This window comes from Nymphalis io, chromosome 8 (genome assembly GCF_905147045.1).
Source record: "Nymphalis io chromosome 8, ilAglIoxx1.1, whole genome shotgun sequence".
Classification (NCBI taxonomy): domain Eukaryota; kingdom Metazoa; phylum Arthropoda; class Insecta; order Lepidoptera; family Nymphalidae; genus Nymphalis; species Nymphalis io.
The window spans coordinates 6,336,149-6,357,912 of NC_065895.1; the positions used below are offsets into that span (position 1 = coordinate 6,336,149).

Consider the following 21,764-nt stretch of genomic DNA (forward strand, 5'->3'; position numbering starts at 1 on the left):
AATTTACGTTACATATATCGTATATATGTTAATTTATCTTTCTGTGTTTTCTCTTCGTCCCTTATATAACAATTTTACTGGTCGATGCTTCAGCGATTATTTGTTAGTAAGTACAAAGAACCCAAAATATACCTAGTTTTATACCATATATTTTATAAAATTTAGTCTATTCAGGGTTTCCCATTAGATATAAAGTAACAGCCTGTTAATGTTCCACTGCTGAACTAAGGCCTCCTCTCCCTTTTGAGTAGGTTTGGAGCTTATACCACCACGCTGTTCTAATGCGGTTTGGTAGAATACACATGTGGCATAAATTCATTGAATTAGACACATGCAGGTTTCCTCACGATGCTTACCCGGATTTGAACCCACGATCGTAAGTTAAGATTCATGCGTTCTACCTACTAGGCCATCTCGGCTTATTTTATTATTAGATATGGTATGACTTATCTGTTGCAGTAAATACCAAAATATGACATTTGACAAGCTGTCGATATTAAAATAACCTTGTCGGATTACACACACATATATATATTCAGACTAGAAAAAAAGAAAAGAAAATTAAAAAAATGATTTATTATGCTTATTATATTAATCTTTCATGATTCTTAATATCTTTAAAGATGCTTTACACACTACGAAAAAAGACCATACCATAATAAGGAAAAAAACGTACATAATACCACCATATGAAAATATTCTAAACAAAATATAACCTAAACTTATCCACACAACAAACATGTGTGATCCAAAACGTCGCAGGGATAACCTTGGAGGAAGCTCTTGATTAACAATATTTTGATGGTAGCTTGTATCTTTGACATATGTGTGTATTGTGATAGGCTTCTGTAGTATTTCTCTTGAAATATACCCCCAAAAGTCATTTCGTCTCCATAACATTGAGAACTCTTCTCCATACTGAAATACAACACGGTTATACTTTAAAATAAAATTAAATCATTTTATTAGTATCTCAAATACAATAGAATTAATATACATGTTTGTTATAACATATCCTATGTATTATATATATGTATACAATTACAAGAAAATTATATAGAAAAGTTATATGAAACTTGTATTTAATTTAAAAAAAACACTAAAATTGCATTTATATTTATTATAACATATTTATTTATATTTATATAAAAAATCTTTATCTCAACATGCTAAATTTTACGATTTTTTATTTAAATAATTAACAATAACACCCACCATGTCATTGAGTCTTGCAGCTATTTGATGCAACATTCTTACTAAAATTGTGTTTTCAAAAGACATTATTGGCATGAGATCTGGATCGCCCATATACTGGATTCCAGTTGGTGTGTTTCGAAGCTAAAATTTTAATAACATATTACCTAAAATATATACATACAAATATTTGTTATAAAACAACAAAACCAATTGTTCAGAATTAAACTTACTTTTTGAGCGATAGAAAGAGTTAAGTTGTTTGTTGAATTTGCAAATGAAGAATGATCAATAGAATTGTCTAGCAGTTCAGTTTCAAATGGCAGTAACATGTTTTCACTAACCTGAAAAGGTAAAACCATTTACAACTTTAATTATGTCCTCCGATTCTGGCAAAAGTGGTCTTAAAGTTCTAATGGAATTCTTGTTTGAATTTGTGCAACTCATATTATAGTGCACTCTATTTCCTCAGTCTCACAGTCCAATAGGATAGTTAAATCCAACAGAAACTAATTTAGTTCAGGCTATAAGCTAGCCAAGATCAACAATATTCAACAATATACAAATTGTATAAAATTTATGCATTACATATACATTTTAAATATTTTTTAAATAATATGTGATATAATCTATAGGTACAACAATGCTTACTCCAAAAATATTTCTAAAGTAATGGATGCAACTAGTCAAATAGTTAGGAACTTTTTTATATTCTTCCAACAACACTGCTTCTTCATCAGTATTCCCCATCATCAGCCAATGTTTCAAGGAACTCCAAATACCTATACATTTTATTACTATTACATTAAGGTTACTAAAATCATTATGAAACTATAGCAAACATATCAACTATGTAGTACTATAAATATTTGGATAGATTTAATATTTATGATTCACTGCACAATATCTGTAAATTCAATGATCTTTTTATATACACTCCATCATGCTTTGGTAAGTAAAAATTATCTAAAGAAAATTGGCAAAATTTCAATGGTAAATGGTACAAATGTAATAAATTCAAAACAGTTATATTTTAGGTTTGAATGTTATCAAAATTTAATTTACTTTATCCACTAACCTTGATTTTGCTGATTCAATTTATTTGAAAAACTCTCTAAATTTTTGTCAGCAGTATGTTTCGCAGATAATATTCTTTTGACAAATTCCAACATAAAATTGTTTTTATTTTCACTCCATATTGGGTCATATTCGAAAGTAGCTGCCATATTTAATTCTGAGATAGCTTGTTTTGCTATGGCCACCCATTTGGATAATGCAACTCCATTGTATGTATAACTGGTAGATTATAGTTTTTCATTTTAGTTGTAATATGTATTAAATATTATTTAGTTTCATGAAAGAATTATACATAATTAATATTACCTTTGGTCAAGATTTATACCACTGCTGTCAGGACTTTGTAAACCAGATACACTATCAGTAATAGCTTTCTCCAAATTCATCAGTATGGGAACAAGATGCTGTTGTGAAAAAACCTAGAAAACAATGTATATTTGGTAAATGACAAAAATAATTCGATTTAAATTTCTCAGGGAGGTAACATCGGAAAAAAAAATTGAAAATTGTCAATCATAAAATAAAAAGATATTTTATTATAGATATAAAATAAAAAGATATTTTATTTTTGATCTTATTGCAATTTTTTTTAATTCCTTTAGTTAAAAAAAAATTAAAAAAGCATGTAGATCAATAATTTACCTTTCCTACTCGGAATAACATGACAGCATTTTTATAACTTGAAAGATCCAATCTTGTAAATCTTGGCAGAATCATTTGAAGAATACATGTGTAAGACGGAAAGTTTTCGGCAATGAACTGTGTGAAACTGACATCTAAAGAAGTATTTCTTTCTTCTTGATTTCTTTGAGTACTAGGAAATCTAGGGGTGACAAAATTAAAGTAGTTGATTTTTACTAAACAAAGAATGATATTTTTTTGTTTAGTGATAATCTAAAGTTTGTCACATAATAATTATTAAGAACAATTGTTTCTATTAAAAACTTGAAATAGTAATGTATATTGTTATAATATTTTGCATAGATATTACTAACACCAGTTTTTAAAGGAAATTAAAATTTAATTTTGAAGAAGTACCTGTCTTGTGTTATAGAATTATCTGTGTATCTCCATGGTTGTATTAGGCTCAACCATAATTCCATTACAAGTCGAAAAGATGCATCTAGAGGCCAAGTCATAACTAAATGTTTTACATAGTGATATGCACGTGAACACATAATTTGTCTCGCATATTTACGAAGAGTTGAAGACCTGATTGCAGGGTCAGAGTTATACTTTGCAGAAAATGAATGTATGTGCTTCACCAATACTCGTACAATTCGAACTCTTTCTGGGCTTGAGGTTACAGAGGGATAGGTCCTCTGGTACATCTAAATATTTAAAGATAGTTATAAAAATGCATTCATCAGCTAAATATTATTGTAATGTTCAAAATTATTGACAGTATACCTCAATACTTCTATTATTAAATGGTTCTACACTCATCCACAAATCAATAAATATCTGCAAGACTGTTTCTGATCTCCAAACCTCATTTCTTGATTGTGTCTGTGGTGAACTATGCTGATTGCTTATACCAGATAGATCAGGTAACACTAGCAATGATGGCGAACACAGTGGTCTGAAAAAATAATACAATTCACAGAGATTACTTTTTATACAAAATAGAAAAGTGAATAAAATATTATATTATTATATTATAATTAAAACACATATATACTTTTGTAATAACAATTTATTTTTCTAAATATTTGCATTTAGTAAATACCTGTTTGCAGTTTGCAGTGGTGCAGCCATTGGAACCTTACCAGTATAATGGGGAATATGCGGCAATACAGAAACATTAGGATCAGATGGAAGAAAGTGCATCAAATAATCGCAAGCCAATGCAAAATATACACTATTCCAGTTGTCCCAAGAGCTCTTATTTTGATTATTGTTTATCAAATATAGTGCAAAATTGAAAATGTAATAATCAAAGGGATCTGAATTTATTGTATTAAGAAATAATATTTTATAAGCATTTGGTAATGGTAATTTTAGATTGACTGCCTAGAGGCTAGCTAGAAAGTTGCAGATGAGTAGAGTCAAATTAATAGTGAATTGATTTTTCTGACAAGAAATTTTCAATAACAGCCTGGAGTCTGATAATTAATTTAAAATTAATAAATTACCAGTGTTTTCACTCTTGTGATTTGATAAGCATATTGACCCATTGGTCCTGTGCCTCAACTTATTATTCATGTAAAAAATACTATTTGTATTCACACTTTGTATTTGTTTACCGTAACTGTTAAACTTAAATATATATAAAATAGAAATTTTCTTAAGTTTGGTCTTATTTTTATTAGATTTATTCAGTTTTGTATATAAAATTTTTGTTGGAAATAAATAAATCAATAACTACTAATACTTTTACTTTTTATACTTATACTATTACCAATTTTTTTTTTTAGAATATGTCCTGTTAAAGTCCCCTTGTGTTGATAAGTACATTCCAAGTCTAACTTAGGTTTATACTCTCCCATTAATAGACTAGTCACAGTTTACCTCATTACACAATAAGTCAGATGTCAATATATTTTCAAATAAGCTTGAAAAATTTAACTCTTAGAATTTTATGTTGAACTATTTAAGGTGTTCGGTGTTGGCTCATAACAAATGATCTCTGTTTTATTTGTCTTTATTTTGTTATTATATAATTTGTACTATATATTTATACCACTTATATTTCCTTTTTACTTTCAAATTGTGTTTAACTTATTTTTATTTTATTTTTCTTTTCTTTCATTATTATTTTAGATGCTTAGCGTTATCACTGTTGCCCTTAGACCTATTAGTTTGTAAACTTAATTGGTAATTATTACTGTATGTCATGTTGGTGATCCTAAATAAATAAAGCATTTATAATTATTGAGACTTCATAAAACAAAAGTGAGTTATTGAATGTTCCATAACAAATGTTTCGGATTGCTGTCCTAGCTTGTAATTAAAGCCAGTTAAGCAGTGATCAATGCATTGTACAAGATATTATTTATTCAAGTTAAAATTCAATATGTAGGTTATTTAAAAGGATACTCAATGCAAGAGCAACAACATTCATTGAATTGGAATCCATTGTAAGCATATCAGCATAAAATTGGGGACATCTACCCCTTTCAAGAGTCATCTGTAAGTCCAACTGAAAGCATAATTGGTAGAATAGATTTTTACTGATATTTTTTACTAGGGCTTTGTGCTAGCTCATCTGGATAGGTACCACAGACTCATCAAATATTCTACAGCAAAACAGCAGTACTTGGTATTGTTGTGTTCCGATTTGAAGGTTGAGTGAGCCAGTGTAATTACAGGCACAAGAGACATAACATCTTAGTTCCCAAGGTTGGTGGAGCATTGGCGATGTAACCAACAGTTAACATTTCTTATAATGCCAATATCTATGGGCGTTGGTGACCACTTACAATCAGGTGGCTCATATGCTCGTCCGCCTTCCTATTCTATAAAAAAAGGTTAAATTTATTAAAAATAAGTTTTTTTTTCATTTATATACTTACTGGTAAAACATTTAATGGAAGATTATACTTCAACTGGGGATCATATAATAGTTTATAGCATAAACGAAACATTGGTCCTTGAGGTTCTAGAAAACTTAGTAGTGCTTCAAACTCATATCTATTAGCTTCAAAAGTAACTTGTCGTAATCCCCACCCATTATGAAGAGGAGCAAATATACTATTTATAAGTTGAGGAAACAAAGCTTGCAAATCCTTATTTGGTCCAGTTTGATCAATAAGTCTAGTAAGCTCCATAAGTTTTTCTTGAAATGGTAAATTTAAGCAAGTGTAGAATTGACTCTGGAATTTAAACATTTACATGAATATTATAATGTAATTATCATTAGCATGTAAAATTTGTGAGATTTAACTCACCATGATGTCAAGTGCCATTTTATTCAAGCCAGTTAAATATTTTATCTTCTAGTTATAAGTAAATACTGAATGTAACCCTAAAAGTAGAAATAGTTATTTTTTTCAAATTAAAATTTCTACAGGATAAAATTTTTATAACGTATATAAAACATGACTTTTTTTAAATATTTAAGTTGACAAAGTTACAACAAATAAAATGTTACTTTTTAAGTTTTTTATAATTGAGTACATTACTAGAATAGATTAGAGAGTAATACTTCTCTATGAATAGAGATGTCAATTGAATCTGTAGACAGAGAAACTAAAAGACCAAGGGGCCGTGTGTAGACAGAGAAACAAACAGACCAAGGGGCTGTGAAACCGCGATTGCGACAGAGATAGTTTGTAAATATGTACGTATAATGATGCCATAGTAACTGCATTCCCTGTTTTGGGAGATAAATAATTTCCAGGATTTAATTAAAACAAAATGAGGTTATTAAATTTTCATTAAGTAAGTAACAGTAACAGCCTGTAAATGTCCCACTGCTGGGGTAAGGCCTCCTCTCCCTTTTTTTTTTTTTTTTTGAGGAGAAGGTTTGGAGCTTATTCCAACTATATATTAAATTTATAATACTAAACTATATATTAAATTTTACTTTTTAATAATTGTTATACATTTTTTTTAATATGTTTTGTTTTCCAACTACATTCAAAAAACTACAACAAACTACACTCAACAAACAATGCAACGGCATTGTTTGTTTTTGTTTCCGTTATCAATAGTACTTCAGTATCTTTATATAGTACTGGATTAGCATTCTCGTCAGCTGTTGAAATCTAAAACACTCAATTAAATTATTAATAAAGAATGGTTGCCACATATATTTCTATGTTAACCTCTTGACTCGGAATCTAATAATATTATAAATTAATGAAGAATGTTAAATAATGTTGTCGTTAGGAAATTATAAATAGGAGAACGAATAAATTAAGATAACATATTTACATATAACGAAGCACTTTAGGCTATTATTGGACTCCGTATTTATTTGTTTACATTGTCGACGGGTCGATGTTTTTTATCGAAAATCGGGACATTTTCTTTAGCTGATGCTGGCAGCACTTACATGATAAATAATTATAGGTTATGAATGATAAAAACTGAAAAATCTTATTATCTTCAGGATTTTAATGCAATATAAGGTTCTGTCATGCTATGGCATAAATAAACATAACTGAGAAACTATATTTAGGGACACAATAGTCGTACTTAATTAAAAATAGAGTGAAAACATACGCCGGTAATTTACTTCATGCTATCGCTTTAACATGAAATAATACGACAATGCACCATTGTATAACCATTGATATGATATAACGATTGTTTCTCGGCCTTTTCACTGGATTAGAATCGTTTTCTAACATAAAAATAAGCGAAAATTGAACAAAAACTACAATGAACGCACCAACTGTTAAGTTTGTTTCGCTACTTGAGTAGCGAAACAAATACCAAAACTAGTTACGCGATAAGGGACAAAAAATTTGATAATTCTATCTCTGTCTAAATCACTTGTAACGTAATTTTCGTTATCTTTCTTGTGTAAGTGAGAAGAAAGTATTGGGTCTATTAGTTTCTCTGTCTACGGTAGAAGCGGTTATCAAAATTATGACATTTGACAAGATATTAATTCCGATTTCCGATATTGTCCACGCGTCGAAATATACTTGTCGGGCTGAAAGTTAAATGTCTTCGGAGTGGTTTGAAAATATAGGGCGACCACGTTTCGTGGTTGCACCTATGGTCGACGCTAGTGAATTGGCCTGGAGATTGTTATGTAGAAGACATGGTGCAACACTATGCTATACTCCTATGCTTCATAGTAATGTATTTACAAAAGATCCAAAGTATAGAAAAGAAAATTTTACTACTTGTTCTGAAGATCGTCCTTTAATCGTTCAGGTACTTACAAACACTTTAGCCATGTTCGCTACAATGTTTATTTGCAATACCTGTATCCTTATTTTAACAGTTCTGTGGTAATAATCCAGAAATAATGGCTACTGCTGCAAAATTTGTTGAAAAAGATTGTGATGCTATTGACATTAATCTTGGTTGCCCACAATCTATTGCAAAACGTGGTAGATATGGGTCATTTCTTCAAGATGATTGGCAGCTATTGCAGCAAATAGGTAAACTATACTCAATAAGACATAAAATATCACAGATATAACATTAATTTGAATAAAAACTAATTAACTGTTTATTTTACAGTATTAGAAATGTCAAAAGCTGTTTCAGTTCCGATTACATGTAAGGTGAGAATTTTTGAGAGCATTGAAAAATCTGTAAAATATGCATTAATGTTACAAGAAGCTGGTTGTAAATTATTAACAGTACATGGAAGAACTAGAGACCAAAAAGGCCCTTTGACAGGTATAGCAAGTTGGCAGCATATTAAAGCTATTAGGTTGGTCTATGTACTAAAATCATGAAATAAGCTAGAAATAAATTAGAGCTTTGATTGTCTTAAATAATAATACCCCAATTTATTCAAATTATAAACCAGTTATAATTACAGAACAGTGTTAGCAACTGCGAAGACAGCTCTGATTGATACTAAAGATACTTTCACCATATTTGTACATAATTAATTAATTAAGTTGTCTTTTTTCTTATGAATAGCTTTTCCTTGCATCACTGAAAAGACACAAATATATTAAAATAATAACAAATTCACAATACATTGTTTACATAAAATTATCATACACAAACTTTATAAAAGTGGATGCTAACCCTGTGATAGATAGATTACTAATATTTAAAGCATTTTTATTTTATATAGCAAACAATATTCCCATAAATACTTGTATAACAAAATGTATATCATTCTGGTTTCTGATAACATTAAACTTTAATAATAATCAGGGCTCTACTGACTTTTTATTTTTCCATATATATTTTTTTAATATAAAAATATGTTTACTTTTAGGGAAGCCATATCTATACCCATGTTTGCAAATGGTAATATACAATGTTTACAAGATGTCCAAAGATGCTTGGATTACACAAATGTTGATGGCATTATGAGTGCTGAAGGTAATCTTACAAACCCTGCAATTTTTCAAGGAGTCAATCCAGTAACATGGGAAATCGCAATGGAGTATCTGAATTTAGTAGAGGAGTACCCATGTCCTACATCTTTTATTAGAGGTCATTTGTTCAAGATATTTCATAAAATGTAAGTACAACAATATTAGAATACAAAGTTGATCAATAACAATGAAAGAATGTAAATATTTTTCCTTTCAGTTTTACATTTGAAAATAATAATGAAGAAAGGCAATTACTGGCTACTGCCCAAAATTTAAAAGATTTTAAAAGTGTTTGTATCAAAATAAGAGATAAGTATTTACTTTATCATAAAGGTGAATTAATGTTTGATAACAATGAGGGCATAACAAGGATTGCATTTAATTTAATCTTGCCCCCTTGGTTATGTCAACCCTATGTAAGAATATCACCGGAGGAACATACTCAAAAGATGGAGAGACTTAGTAATAAACAGGTAACTGTAATTGGTGCCATTGAACTCGCAGATAAACATAAATAAAAAAAGCTAACAAGGCATTTGCAGATTCAGAAGCGGTTATATATAGAATACATATGTGAATGTCATGTTTTTTAAAACAAATACTTGAAATAAACTAAATGGAAAATATGATAATTTCTAATATCTTCATATTATTTATGCATTATATTGAATGAACACCTATGTTGCAGCCTGAATTAACAAATACTTTTATGATGTAGATAACATTTAAAATTCATTATTATCAAAATTCTACCATTGAAGAGGATCTTCAGATTCATTTATTATTCATTGCAATTCATGGACAATTCCTTTTAAAAACAAATAAAATAATACATTCTACTTAAATAAACCAATTCATTCTCAAAACATCTCTAACTTCCGTATGCGTTTTGGCAGGGCCTCCACCAACTGTCTCCATTCAACATTGCTTCTTTCTAGTCCAGAAAGGTCCTCAGGCTAAATAGATTTTATTTTATTATGATTAAGTATTACTCAATAACACCTCCAGGATTAAAATTGACAGATGTTACATCTTAACTTACATCTTTACTCGAAGAATTGGCATACTCATTTACAATTTGAGGCTTATAAAACTAATGCAAGAGTTTCGCAATTGCAAATTCGAATATCTGGGCCCCATCAGAAAAACTGAAGCTTTATTTTAATTTTTTAAATATGAATATATTTAAAATTCTGCCTATTTAGATTTTATTGTTGAAAGATTTTATTATTGATTAGTTTGTTAGTTATAGGTAATTTTCATACAGAAAATTTGCCTTTTATTTCATTAAACCATAATATTTTTCATTTCATAGGATAATGTGGTGAAAAGGGCAAACAATGATTCAGATGAAAACAAGATTTCTAGAAAAAAGATGAAAAAATTCAGAAAAATAATGAGAAGACCAGTTAAACCTGATCTTGAGCAACAGAATAGAAGAAATGGAGAAATTTGTTTCAATGAGACATGTCCTAATCCTCTCGTAATATGTTTTTTTAAACTAGAAAACATTATAATTACTGCTTATCAATTATTTCGAAATGCAACTCAAATTGTAATTATAATAGTAGTAGTATTAATAAATATTTTTAAAATCTGGCCAATAATATATTATAATTAAGAAATAATAATATAATTTGATTTTTATTTAATTTTAGGGAGGAAAATGCGTTTATCAGCTGTGTAAGAAATGTTGTAAAAACAAATGTTATGAAGAAGACTTAGATTGCAAAGGTCATAGGATATTGGTACATACGCGACGCGAAATGGCAAAAAAGTTTGCTTTACAGAAAGATAAGGAAGTATGTTGAATAACCGCTGATTAAATAGTGAATTTTAATATTGGTGCCAATTCTATTGAACACAATTTTTAAACTTTAGTTTACTATTATAACAGGAAAATAATGCCTCTCGTATAGGTTAATTAAGAGAATGTGTGGGTACAATAGAGTCAGCAACATTACTATAGACATTGTGACAATTAAACAAAATCTGTTTACATTTCAAAGTAAATATTTTTATGCTTTTATGAATTATGTATATTACTGTATTGAAGTACTATAATACAATTTTTAAATAGCTTAAAAAAGAGCCCTATATTTTCTAGTCGAAACCATTAATTATAATGTCATCTTTTTTATGGTCCAAAAATTATATCTATCAAATTAGTATATTAATTATTATGGGGTTCTAAAAACTTAATAACTTGACATAACAAGAATAAACAACATTCTGGCATAAATGTTTTAATGGATAAAATATTTCAAATTATTTGTGATGTAAAATACAATTTATATAAACTTTCTGCTAAATTGATAAACTTTTAAGATCAGAATATCTACTCATTTGTAGTAGTATGTTTGATATTACTTTGGTTACATTCATATCAGTGACGGTTTATTAATGATAATTAAAAAAACGCAGAAGGTAAGAACCATTTATAATATGCAGGTGAATACTTACCTAAGTTCTCTTGATATTTTATTCAAAATGCCGTCCACGAAGTCATGCTTACTTAACATTAATTATTGTATGCTTGTATTTTTATGTAAAAAGCATATAATACAGTAAGTACATCAAAGTAATTTAAATTAACTTTCCTGTATTAGTTTTTTTTATAATAATAAAAATAAATTCTTTCTAATTTAGTGTTTTATTTATCTATTTTAAAAACATAATAAAGTCTAAAATACAAGAAATAATTACATAATTTCTTTTTAATCTTTTATAAGAAGAGGAACATATAGCCTGCCATAGTACTCTCGACTAGTAGAATTAGTAAGTAAGGAAAGTTATTTAATAATGGTGTTCAATAAGTCATTGAGTAATTCAAATATAATTGAGTCGCTTAGTTACTTTATGTAGCAAGCTGAGTATATGTTCAGAAAGTTTTTTTTTTCACAAGTAACTATATCGTAATTTTTTAAACCAACCACACTCAACACTCTTACATCGTTGCGCGCGCATTTACTCGTACCCTCTCTTTTCACATTTGATTTATTTGTTTGTTTCAGTGGTTAAGGTAACAGTGTTTAAAAATCGGTCATTTTTATCTAAATGCATAAATGTTGTTCGTTGCACCTAACTCGAAGACCTCAAAGGAGGACGAATGGACTTCAACTTCCTCTAAATTACCAACAAATCGTTGGGTGGATAGTTTTCGTAATCACGGCTTTAGTTAACTTCTTATTACTCACACAGATACAATTTGATGACTTGAAGTCTGCGTCGCTAATTATTTATAGTTTTGTATACGTAGTTCATGTGATTGCGCATTTTGCCGCATCTTTAATGGATCCAGGAGAGGATGATCTAAGAAAACGAGATATAAATATACTCCCAGAATTCGATCGAACAATTCATGCCCATGTCATTGAAAATGGAAGATGCCATCTCTGTAATATTAACACCACTGACAAGAAAACGAAACATTGTGGGATATGCAATAAATGCGTATATCAATTTGATCATCACTGTAAATGGTTAAACAACTGTGTTGGTCAAAAAAACTATGCCGTATTCATTCTATGCGTCGTTTCAGCCTTATTCATTGCCCTGTTTACTTCAATACTGTGCTTAATAGATATATATTTTTTCCTTGAAAGCCCTCAGGAATTAAGTACTGCAACTCAAACTTTTATAAACTGTACACAATTAAAGGACTTAAATTATGTGACTAAAAAATATTGTAAGAGTTCTATTTATTTTTTAATATTTCTTGTTACATTTTGTATAATTGCCTTAGCCATAGCTTGTGCTTTGTTGCATTTGTTATGTTTTCACATTTATATTTCAATTTTAGGTCTTTCTACATACGAATATATAATGAGAAACTCGCACATTAAATCGTCGATTAGTTGTAAGCCTTGTAGATTCAATATTAGAAGGCTTTACATTATAAATCAGAATAAGGTAAAATCAAATTCAATTGTTAGTTCTGAAGCTGGGGGAAAAATTATGCGGAACCATATCAATGGAAAACGTGTGAAAAATTTTCTAAATACTTTTGTTACCGATGAATTAAATAGAACTAGAAAGATTTTATTATACGAAAATACTAAAATTCATCCTAGTAACGAAGAGAGAAGCTAACACAGGTATTAATCAAAAAGGTTAAAAATTGGAAAATAAGTGAACTTATTACACCTATTATTATAATTTGTTAATGCCACTTTAATGAAAAACTTATTTGGCGGAAATTTTAAAATAGTTTTTAGATTAATCAATGAAGTACAATTTTCCACAAATTCAGGTCCAAATTCATTTAAAAATTAACCAAACCCAATTTAACACACATATAGGAACAAGAGGAGTCAAAAAGAACGTGTAAAACTGACGATAGCTAGAATTTTTCTGTATGTATGTAGGTGTCCAGTGATCAAAAGTGGTATCATAAGTTGTCAATTTAATTATCTATTATATTCACTTGGTCTTGTTGTATACTTGTAATTATAAATAACCTCCTTATAATTGGAGACAGCCAAAACTGACGAAATGCTAAATTTTTTTGAGTAAAACTACATTCTTCAGTAAACTATGGCATATTAATTTATTTGTCGTAGATATATTAATTGAATTGTTTTAAATTTTTATTATCTAATTGACAATGACCACAAATTCCAAGCTAATCTAATTTATACAATTAATTAGATAACGTTAGCATAAACTTTAATGTTATATATGTACATGTAATATGTAAGTATTGTATAACGTGGAACACGTTCGACGGATACAGATTTGATTATCGCTTATGATAAATATTCTTATAAGTTCCAATAGTTTGTATGAATTATCTAAACAAAGTTTATTATAATTTAAATGAATCGATACACTTACACGTTAAATTGACATGAAATAATGTATAATGGCTTTTCTACAAATTTTCATTTAACCCGCAAATATGAACAACGGAAGCCCTTTTCCAAGCAACTCTTTAGCGTTACTATATTAAATGCCTGCAATATACTGTATTATTTTGGATTTTATTTTTCAGTTAGTAACTTACTGTACTTGAAGGTAAATAAATATAAGTAAATAGTGTACAATCTTATTGAAATAATCTATAAATGTGCCTTATTTACTTAATAAGGGTCACTTTATATATAAATTGATAATTATTTTATAATTTATTTCGTGAATTACATTGTATACAAAACATTGGGTAATTTTATTTTTCGGCGCCAAACAACCTATAATAATCAGTAACTAGCTTCGATCACTAAGTAACAAGTAAAAAAAATACATAAAATGATCTTTTTTAATTTTCTTTTTCCCCTAAAATTAATTTTATGTACTAAAACGTAACATTATAAGCAGCATTCATTTTGGGATTGCTTTTATAGTATTTGGTGACTGGAACTCAATATCCCTAACGGGTTAAGATGATACAAACACCAAACTTTAAAGGATTCTTCTTAAAATTAAATTCAATTTTATATAAAATAAATCTAACCGCCTAACTGTGGCATCAATTCCATCGAGCACGAAGAAATTAGGCAACTCTTTTCTTTGTCGCACCACTAAAAAATGTAATTCTTTACCAGCACACGTGTTCCCCTCCTCTTACAACCTGGGTTCCTTCAAACGAGGCGTGAAGAGGCATCTTGCGGGCCGGCAAAGCGGGGGCGGCTAGTGCAGGATATTCTTCCCGACTATATTAGTCGTCGTCGCGTTTGGACTCCCCTACCACTTACCATCAGGTGGAGTGTAATCATTTGCTTTCCCGGTGTATAAAAAAAATATATATAAAAATAAACAAAGTTTATTTATGTATAATATGCAGGTATACAAAAAAAAATAATTACCAGTAAATACTATTATTGTTAATTTACACCCATAATGAACAAAGTGCTAATCTATGACAGAAAACTATTGATCAAAAATAGAATTAATAATATCTGGAAATTAACTTCGTCTCAAAACAGAACCACCAAAGTAAAACCACTGCGAAGTGATTATAAATTATCAGTGTTGTGTGATTTTATTGGAGACAACCGAATAAGGAAGCACAAGATCAGAATCAATTTAAGAACGCAATACAATGGAAGGTCAATTTCAATTATTATTTGGCAAAATGAAGATCGAAATGCAAAATCAAATAGCTGAACTAAAGGACTCCACTACAAAAAGTATTATGGACAGTATGGAGGAAAAATTACTTCCTATAAAAGTAGAAAATAAAAATTTAAAAATCAAACTCGAAAAATTAGAAAAAGAGATAGAGTACCTAAAAAGAGGAGAGAGAAATAACAATATTATGGTATTTAGCTTAGAAGAAAAAGAAAAATCTACTATCGAACTGTTACAAGAATTAAAGGATAATTTTAAATACGACTTGAAGATTAAAGAAGGGGAGACCCAAGGTCAAGTTGGATTTATTATTAAAAATGTAACTGAGTGTCTAGAAAAAATTATAAGAATATCAGAGCGATTAGGAATAATGGATTTGAAACTACAAGGATACAAAGATCCCTGGTCTATTGTACAAATATATTCGCCTACAGAACAATAGAATTCAGAAACAATAGATCAGAACAATACAATCTACCATGATCTCAATAAGACGATCCAACGCATGCGCCCATAAAAATGTTATAGTAATGGGAGACTTCAATGGGCAAATTGGAGCAAGGCGTTCAGGAGAAAATGAAATACTAGAACCATTCATGTATAGTAACAAAACTAGGAGTACAAATGGAGATAAAATTACTAATTTCGCACTAGAAAACAAGCTAACCATCCTAAATACTATGTTCAAGAAAAATAAAAAAAAAACATGTGAACTTGGGTATCGCCTGACGGTAAAACAAAATACCAAATTGATTTTATAATGACTAACAGGCACAGTTACTTCAATAACTTCAACGTTATCAATAAATTAAACTTCAACACCAATCATAGACTGATCAGAGCAGAGCTAACTGGAAAACAACCAAAAAAGCCTAGACCAACACAAAACCTCGGAAACGCAAAGCTCGGAAAACATCAGATAGAAAATCTAACAGCCCTCCTGAGGGACAAATTCACAGACTAAACCCAACACATAGGACCTAGGAGTACAAGAAAAATATAAGTGGATGGAGAATACCATTAAAACACAGGCACAACTCATTGCAAGTACTGAAACCGAACAAAAAAATGGCTAACAACAAATACCATGAAACCACTCGAGGATAGAAACCACTTAATCAGCGCAAGACATACACATGACAGAAAGAAACAAATTGCCAAAATTAGTAAAGAAATTAAAAATAGCATAAAGAAAGATAGAAACTAAAGCAGAATAGAAACTATAGAAAAGTATATAAACAAAAACTATAGACGTCAAACTGAAAATCAGAAGACTTAAATGGAGATGGGCAGGATATATGGTAAGATGTCACTATAAATGTTGTAAAAAAGTTACAAGATACCACAGAGAAGGTAAAAGGAAGAAAGGTAGACCACAAAAAAGATGGGATGAGGACATTAGACAGGTAGCAGGTATTATGTGGAACAGTGGCTCAGGAAAGGTCAGAATGGAAAAGGTTGGAGGAGGCCTTTGCCAAACAGATCTGCAGAAAATAAGCAAGTTTCAAATACTAGTATAAGTCTAAATTTAATGTATTAGAATTTTGTTTTTTGGTTTAAGAACTGAATAAATGGCTATATTATTATTATTACACTCATAATATTCAGTAATATATTTTACATAAGACAATATTTTTTTAATATTAAATTACTTAATTTATATACATATATATTTATAAACATAATCAAAAAGAAATACACACAATATATACCTCACCTATCAAAATAATAATGTCTCTTGTGCCTGTAATTACACTGGCTCACTCACCCTTCAAACCGGAACACAACAATACCAAGTACTGCTGTTTTGCGACAGAATATCTGATGAGTGGGTGGTGTACCAGACGAGCTTGCACAAAGCCCTACCACCAGTAAGTGATTTAAATGTAAATCTTTTGAGAAAATCAAAAAGAAAATATAAATGTCTCTAACCGTAAACAATAGTACAAAGTTACAACTGAATCGCATAAATGATACACAATTGTTTAGAACACAAATACTTCCTTTTTTTTTTTATATATGTCCGGGATGGCAAATGACTCTACTCCACCTGATGGTAAGTGGTAGTAGAGTCCAAACGCGACGACGGCCAGTACAGACGGGAAAAACGTTCTGCACTAGCCGCCTTCGCCTTGCCGGCCCGCAAGATGCCTCTTCACGCCTCGTTTGAAGGAACCCGGGTTGTAAGAGGAGGGGAACACGTGAGCTGGTAAAGAATTCCATTTTTTGGAAGTGCGACAAAGAAAGGAGTTGCCAAATTTCTTTGTTCGCGATGGAATTGATGTCACAGTTAGGCGGTGACATCGAGAACCAGCTCGCGTGGACTTAAGAAGGAAGGGGGAAGCAGGAATTAGAGATAATAATTCCTCAGAGCACTCGTTGTGATATAGTCGATAGAAAGCGCTCAGTGCTGCTATCTCGCGACGCAATTGTAAAGGTTCAAGGGTGTTTGTGACCTTTACGTCGCCAATAATGCGTACTGCACGTCGCTGCAACCGGTCCAAGGCCTCCAGTAGGTACTTAGCGGAGCCATCCCAAAGGTGCGAGCAATATTCAACGCAAGACCGTACCTGTGTTTTGTATAACAGGCACAGTTGTGGCGTGAAAAAACGCCGCACCTTGTTCAGAACTCCGAGTTTCCGTGAAGCTGTTTTTATAATAGCCTCGATGTAATCCCTTGGACTAAGGTCGCAGCGAACGTCCATCCCCAGTATGGCGATTTTGCTTTGTATCATCAGCGGTATGCCACAGAGGGAGGGATGAGGGTAAAATGGTGACTTTTTCGCTGTGAGAGCACATACCTGCGTTTTCTTGGCATTAAACTCAACAAGATTATCAGAACCCCATTTGGCGATGAGCTCTAACGTCCGTAATCGAGTTCAATGACAAGATTCTCCCGCCTCTCCTCAGTTTCCGCCCGCCCAGCCACTGCGCGTCCGTGGTATCCACCATGCACTGTACTATCATCTGCATAGCAATGTATGTTCCCAAGGGAGAGCATATCATTGATATGCAAAAGAAGGAGTGTGGGAGATAGCACAGATCCCTGGGTGACCCCAGCATTCACTACATAGAATTGTGAAGCGCAACCATCTACTAAAACACGAAGGCTACGCTTGTGTAGGAAGCTGGCAATCCAGGTGCATAGCTGAGCAGGCAGACCATATGCCGGTAGCTTGGAGAGAAGACTTCTGTGCCAGACCCTGTCGAAAGCCTTGGAGATATCGAGGCTGACGGCCAACGATTCTCCATGCTTGTCGATAGCTTCACCCCAGAGGTGTGTTACGTACGCTAGAAGATCACCTGTGGACCGTTTTGGTCGAAACCCGTACTGACGATCATTAATTAGACAGTGATCTTCTAGGTAATGGATCAGTTGGTTGTTTAGAATCCGTTCCATCACCTTACAAAGTACTGAGGTTATAGTTATTGGTCGATAATTTTCCGGGTCAGACCGATCCCCTTTTTTGGGAACCGTTTGCACATTAGCTCTTCTCCAAGCCTCCGGCACACATCCCGAAGAGAGAGAAAGTTGGAACAGGCGCGTTAACACAGGAGACAGCTCCGCCGCGCACTTCTTCAGCACAATGGCTGGTATTCCATCGGGACCGCTAGCTTTCCGTATATCAAGTGATTGCAGCTCCGCACGCACATCACGTTGCCTGATTTTGATGTCAGGCATCGTGTGGCCACATGAAGGTATTGTTGGTGGCTGCGCACTACAATCATCGATCACAGAGTTGTCGGCAAAGAGTTTAGCCAGGAGGTCGGCTTTCTCCTGCGGACTGTGAGCTAGCGATCCGTCCGGATTTCTGAGCAGTGGCAGCGAAGGTTGGCAGAAATTGTTTTGCACAGACTTGGTCAGACGCCAGAAGCTACGGGAACCCCTAGGATGCGAAATAAGGTCATAACCAATCTGCACAATGCGCTGTGCATCCGCTCTCGTGTATGCCTTCCTACAGGACTTGGAATTTCCTTTTTAAATATATAATTAATATAACTGAGGCTACAGTTTGGTGGCCTCCACAATAGGAATTTCTAAAAGAAAATGCAATCCAATTTCAAAAGATAAGTATACATTGAAAATTTTACACATTCAAAATCAGTCATTTCATTAAAATCCTAAGTGGTTAAAATTGAAATAAAACTAAAGTTGTTGTTTGTAGTTTTAATTTATTTCATTTTATGTAATTTATAAAGTTCTGAACCCATAACAAAAATAAATACAAGAAAGTTTTACAAGATACAGTGTAATTTAAACATCTTAATTCTAAATGATGAAATAATTATTCACGTTTGCGGCGACGGTTTTGTTCCTCCTAAAAATAAAAAAATTTATAAGACTCATCATCAAATCATTTTGCACCAAATAGTATAAATATATCAATATTGAGTTGATGACATACCCACAGACAGCAGATACTTGAATCTACATTGTTTAAACTACAAATATGGATCAACACATATTTAATATTATGCATGTAGATTATACAATATAAAGTATTTATAGTGAAGAAAAACTGTTTCAATTTAATTTACCTTTTGTGTTAAGATAATAAGAAGTCTCCTCAGCATTCCAACGAAATCTATGAACAATTCCAGAGCATGTTGCACAAAGTCCTTATTACCCATTCTACGCTTCTCAATGATAAGTTGGGTGTCAAACAGAACAAAACCGCACATCAGCATTAATCCCAGGTAAAGATGAACCTGAAATAATAAATGCTCATTACCTTAAATATTCAACAATTCATTTTAAAATGACAATCTTGTAAAAAATTAATTAATTTTTTTTAATAATATGAATTGTTACTTACTTGGTAAAGAAAATGAGACTGCATGAAAAGATTAACCAGTGTCATTAGGGACATTGAGCTAAGTAAGGTCATGAGTGTGCCACCTAGGAACAGCCAGCTGCCTCGATCGGCTAGCATGGCAGCAATGGAGAAGCACACAAACACTATTGTTGTGCCTAGGAGAGCTGTTACAATTATAGATGGATCAACAACGCTCACATAATCCAAAAGGGGACCCATGCTCATACCTAGAATATAATTTTTAAATTTAGTTTCAAGGTATAAATTTATTTTATTTTTCTTTGTTTGAACATTATTTTCATTTATACCTGAAGTTAAACCAAATCCTAAGAGATAGCCAAGTCTTAACTTGGTGTTCTTTCCATTATCTGGAGTAGCAATTAACATCAACATAAGACCTGCGCCAACAATTGCTGAAAGTAGACCTGCTTGGAATCTTGTAAACATATCAATGTACACTCCAGCTGAAGCTGCTCCACATGTCATCATGAGTGTCCCATACACATTTTTGAGATGTTGACGAACCGGAGGTTCTCTTAAAGTATTGAGTATTAGCATTAGTTAACTATGATACATAAAATACAAAATGATATCATTGACGGACCTTATTTACTAAAATGTTATTTACGAAGTAGTCATGACTAGGCATTATTTGCGTCAACTTTACATTACATGACTTATGCATGTGTATACTTTAACAGAATTAAATTAATTTTTTTGTCGATTTGTTGAAAAAAATAACGGAAAATGTTTGTTATTTATTATCATATGAATATAATGACGCATAAGTTCTAGAATTATCTTTTATTTTTATTATGAACTACGCTTTTTAAGTAAAATTGAACGTAATATGAATAATCTTAGACAAAGAAAATAAACTACTTACAGTCGATTCTGAAAGCTGTTAATAAAGGATTGGATATTTGGAGTCATGGTGTAAACCTGATCTGACGAAAGTAGAACCGTAACTATTAGTTGCGCTACAGTTAATTAAAAGCAATATAAAGCTTCTGCTTAGACACAATTCACAAATAAAACTGAGCAATAAGTAAATTTTAATATCGTATGATGCAATCAATTTAGAAATGGTTTATGGAACAAATGGCTGACACTACGATACGATGTTATATTATATATCACATCCACGACTTGAAACTTCCGCAAGAAGGTATAGGTAATTAATAAATTGAACATTGGACTACTAACATTTTGTAGTGAAAATCGAGACAAAGTCGATAACTTTATCGATTATTGCAAAATTGTATTCTCGTCCTAGGACTTAAAATTTTTTAGATTTAGAACATAAAATATACTTTCTGTGATCTTTAGATTTTTAATAATATTATTACGACAAAAATGACAATATTTTTGTTTTTCAATAGAAACTTTTGGATATTTTAATTATTATATAAATTAAAAGATAGGTAAGATTTATTATTGTCAAATTACTATCTTAGGTAGCTTGCAACAATATTTTATTTGTAGGTATTCAGTATTATTCAGTTTTCTTAAGAATCGTTATTTGAAATCGATTTTCACATGATTTTAACCAATAGTGTAAAAACACGAGTTCACTGATAACTGTCATGTGCATTTAATTTATTTATGTTTATTATTCCTTTTTTGGGTTAGTACAAATTAT

At 31.1% G+C, this 21,764-nt stretch overlaps 4 protein-coding genes across 5 annotated transcripts; 2 read left to right on the forward strand and 2 right to left on the reverse strand.

Moving 5' to 3' along the window:
* Positions 1 to 557: 557 nt before the first annotated feature.
* Positions 558 to 6,354, reverse strand: LOC126769909 (sphingomyelin phosphodiesterase 4). Its single transcript, XM_050488883.1, has 13 exons — positions 6,162 to 6,354; positions 5,787 to 6,086; positions 5,311 to 5,413; positions 4,001 to 4,217; positions 3,682 to 3,853; positions 3,310 to 3,602; positions 2,914 to 3,094; positions 2,578 to 2,690; positions 2,273 to 2,490; positions 1,846 to 1,976; positions 1,428 to 1,538; positions 1,216 to 1,338; positions 558 to 918 (listed from the first exon to the last, which is right to left on the reverse strand). The coding sequence occupies exons 1-13, from the start codon at positions 6,177 to 6,179 to the stop codon at positions 592 to 594; spliced, it is 2,307 nt and encodes a 768-aa protein (XP_050344840.1). The 5' UTR covers positions 6,180 to 6,354; the 3' UTR covers positions 558 to 591.
* Positions 6,355 to 7,793: 1,439 nt separating this feature from the next.
* On the forward strand, positions 7,794 to 11,880 carry LOC126769915 (tRNA-dihydrouridine(16/17) synthase [NAD(P)(+)]-like). Of its 2 annotated transcripts, none has more exons than XM_050488893.1 (7): positions 7,794 to 8,103; positions 8,174 to 8,333; positions 8,416 to 8,611; positions 9,134 to 9,382; positions 9,454 to 9,709; positions 10,552 to 10,719; positions 10,895 to 11,880. In XM_050488893.1, the coding sequence occupies exons 1-7, from the start codon at positions 7,888 to 7,890 to the stop codon at positions 11,045 to 11,047; spliced, it is 1,398 nt and encodes a 465-aa protein (XP_050344850.1). In that variant the 5' UTR covers positions 7,794 to 7,887; the 3' UTR covers positions 11,048 to 11,880. The 2 variants fall into 2 exon arrangements, with proteins under 2 accessions (XP_050344850.1, XP_050344851.1); XM_050488894.1 differs by having other exon boundaries at positions 7,881 to 8,103; positions 8,193 to 8,333.
* Positions 11,881 to 12,202: 322 nt separating this feature from the next.
* LOC126769918 (palmitoyltransferase ZDHHC11) lies at positions 12,203 to 13,958 on the forward strand. Its single transcript, XM_050488898.1, has one exon. It carries the CDS (start codon positions 12,294 to 12,296, stop codon positions 13,326 to 13,328), a length of 1,035 nt encoding a protein of 344 aa, XP_050344855.1. The 5' UTR covers positions 12,203 to 12,293; the 3' UTR covers positions 13,329 to 13,958.
* Positions 13,959 to 19,458: 5,500 nt separating this feature from the next.
* On the reverse strand, positions 19,459 to 21,295 carry LOC126769921 (probable Bax inhibitor 1). Its single transcript, XM_050488900.1, has 5 exons — positions 21,009 to 21,295; positions 20,431 to 20,657; positions 20,123 to 20,349; positions 19,845 to 20,015; positions 19,459 to 19,624 (listed from the first exon to the last, which is right to left on the reverse strand). Exons 1-5 carry the CDS (start codon positions 21,053 to 21,055, stop codon positions 19,592 to 19,594), a joined length of 705 nt encoding a protein of 234 aa, XP_050344857.1. The 5' UTR covers positions 21,056 to 21,295; the 3' UTR covers positions 19,459 to 19,591.
* Between the last annotated feature and the right edge of the window lie 469 nt (positions 21,296 to 21,764).